General features: G+C 58.1%; 1 protein-coding gene across 1 annotated transcript in view; it reads right to left on the bottom strand.

Moving 5' to 3' along the window:
- LOC138859529 (serine-rich adhesin for platelets-like) overlaps positions 1-2,500 on the bottom strand; it is a 70,426-nt gene that overhangs the window by 62,455 nt on the left and 5,471 nt on the right. Inside the window, exon 2 of the mRNA XM_070115003.1 lies at positions 1,537-2,500. This exon is cut by the window's right edge and continues 502 nt beyond it. Coding sequence (XP_069971104.1) covers positions 1,537-2,500 — 964 coding nt within the window. The remainder of the gene's footprint in view (positions 1-1,536) is intronic.

Below are 2,500 nucleotides of genomic sequence, written 5' to 3'. Positions count from 1 at the left end.
TCCAAGCAAACGCCCAGGAACCCGCAAGCCAAATCCGTCACGCCAATCCCATTCCAATCTGCAAAGCAAACGGCGCCCCGCCTGATGCCCGCACGCGACGCTGAATACCTTAGCGAGCCTCTGAAAAAAGCCCACCTTGATTTCCGGACTCTGGCATTTCCCCGCTCTGAGCGGAGGCCAAGCGGCCGCACGTCACGCGACGGGCCCGGGAGGCAGGTAACCCGAGTCCCCCTGCTTGGAGGAGAGGCTCCTGAGGCCGGTCCTCCGCGGGCTCTGGGTTGCAAGATAACGCAGGCACCGACCTGAAAGGCTTCACGGCAACGGTGGTCGGCAGCGGGACAGCTGTCAGGATGTCACCGAAAACTAAATGAAGAAGAGGAAAATGATAAGGCGGTCAGCCACGGCTACTGCCGCAGTCTACTTTACTGCGTAATGATCTAAAATGCTTTCCGCAACAGACTCCTAGAAGGATTTCATTAGTTTTATTCTAAGGAGTGCAAGTCGTATCTTTAATTTAGAAAAAGAAACCCGAGTCGGAGTCGGAGTGTAACGAAGACGACCCTTCGTGACGGCGGGTTTCGAAGCGGCTTCTGCGGGTTCGAGGCAGGTGTCACGTGCGGCGCCGTCATTCGCTTTAGTTTTTGCTGCTTGGTCGGCTGTTCGTCTTTGCTGCCTGTGTGCTGAGCTCCCATAGCAATGGCTTTATGCTCAGCTTTCGCTAGTAGTGTGACAGATATTTATAGTTTTTTATTCTTATCTAATTTTCCACATTTATTCATACCCTTCACACAAATGCACTGTTTGTGCGTGTTCTTTAACTATTTCAGTTGTGCTTTCTTTTCTCAGTCACCTTCCACTTCCCTTCCTCCTCCTTTCTGCTCGGCACAAAGCCCTCTTTCGACGAGGCAGAGGAACGGCCTGCGAGCGCGTGATGGAAGCGCGCCCCATTCCGAGGCCTGTCAGTTGCTCCCCCTACTCCTCGCCCTCTCCCTTGCTTTCTCCTTTCCCTCCATCCCCTCCCCTTCCCTTCTCTACACCTCCTCTCCCCCCCTTCCCTTCTCTACGCCTCCCCCCTCCCCTTTCCTCCTGCCCTTTCCCTCCCTTGTAATCTCTCCCAAAGCCGGTGACGAGTAGAATTCAAGACACTCGCAAGGAAAGCATACAAACTTTATTCCAATAACCGTGATGGTCACCCTGATTAGAATAATATTAACGATGTTCATATCGGAGAAGAGTGTTAATCATGTTGGCTTTCAGAATCATGATGGCAGTGGGTGAAATGTGGATCAACTCCATCATTATCATAATTATGTTTTATTTGTCGTTATCTTCTCTGTTGCCATTAGTATTGATGGTGACCATGATTGTGTACCTACTTGTATCATCTTACAATCATTATCATCAGAAGCAGTTGCACATTGCCATCATGATCTAGCCTCTTGCTCTGATATCAAACCCAGGGAGGCGGGGGCCTCCGCCAGCCCTGCCAATGGGGCCCCCTGCCTACAGAGGAAAACGTGCCCGAGGGGTACTTACGATCTCCTTGCGAAGAAACTGCATTTTGCAGTCTAGCGGCGTCTTCTTCGAGGCGGCGGATGCTCGGTTTCCTTCGGTGGGCGCGGCCTCGGCAGCAGCGTCCTGCGCTGATGTGACGTCGGGGCTCCCTGAGGGGTGCTGAGGCGCGGGGTCCTGGCTGCTGCTGCTGCTGCTGGAAGGGGAGACCTCGCTGTCGGCGGAGTCAGCCCCCGAGTCAGCAGAGCAGGTGGACCAGCGCTTGCGCAGCGTCTCCGAGTTTTTGAGGCGCCGCTGAAAGTACTCCCTGCACTCGCGAGCCACCTGGTCGTCGCCCTGGCCAGCGCGGGGGAACTCGAAGGAGTCCAGGCCCGACTCGCACAAGGAGTCCAGCGCCCCCTGGGACCCCATGTGGGACCCTGCGTGCGAGGAGGCGAGTCTGGTGGGCTGCGCTGTTTCGTAGAAGTTGCTCTCGTAAGAGAGTCGGCGCCGAGGGCTTGGAACTTCGCCTGGAATGACGTCGTAGATAGGGTCGGCGGGGAGGGGGCTGCGGCGCCGGGCCCCGCCGCGCAGCCTGTGGCGGTGCCCCGAATCGTCCGCCACGGAGAAGTGGTCGTGCGCTGGGTCGGGGCGCGGGACCGAGGAGCTGCGTCGCCGTGAGTACCTCCTGGGCGCCGCGTCGTACTCCGGCTCGGGTTTGGGCGACGGCGACCCACGGCAGCGCGACGCCCCGAAGAGTATGTCCGGGTCGCCCCTCCGGTGGAGCTCGTCGATGTGCGGTTCGCTGCCGGAGACGCGGCGTGCGGGGCGGGTGTCGTGGCTGGAGGCCAGGGGGCCTCCGCGAGGGGCGGAGCCGGGAGTCAGGTCGTACATCGGGTTGTCAATCAGCGTGCATGACCTGGTGGGGGTGTGGGGGGATCCGTCCTCCCCGCGGCTGCACTCGCTAATGCACTTCTTCCTCGGCATTGTCGAGCAATTACTCGAAGTG

Source organism: Penaeus vannamei, chromosome 37, assembly GCF_042767895.1.
Source record: "Penaeus vannamei isolate JL-2024 chromosome 37, ASM4276789v1, whole genome shotgun sequence".
Taxonomy (NCBI): domain Eukaryota; kingdom Metazoa; phylum Arthropoda; class Malacostraca; order Decapoda; family Penaeidae; genus Penaeus; species Penaeus vannamei.
Note: the sequence above shows the minus strand (reverse complement) of the source record. Positions and strands in the feature narration are given on the sequence as shown.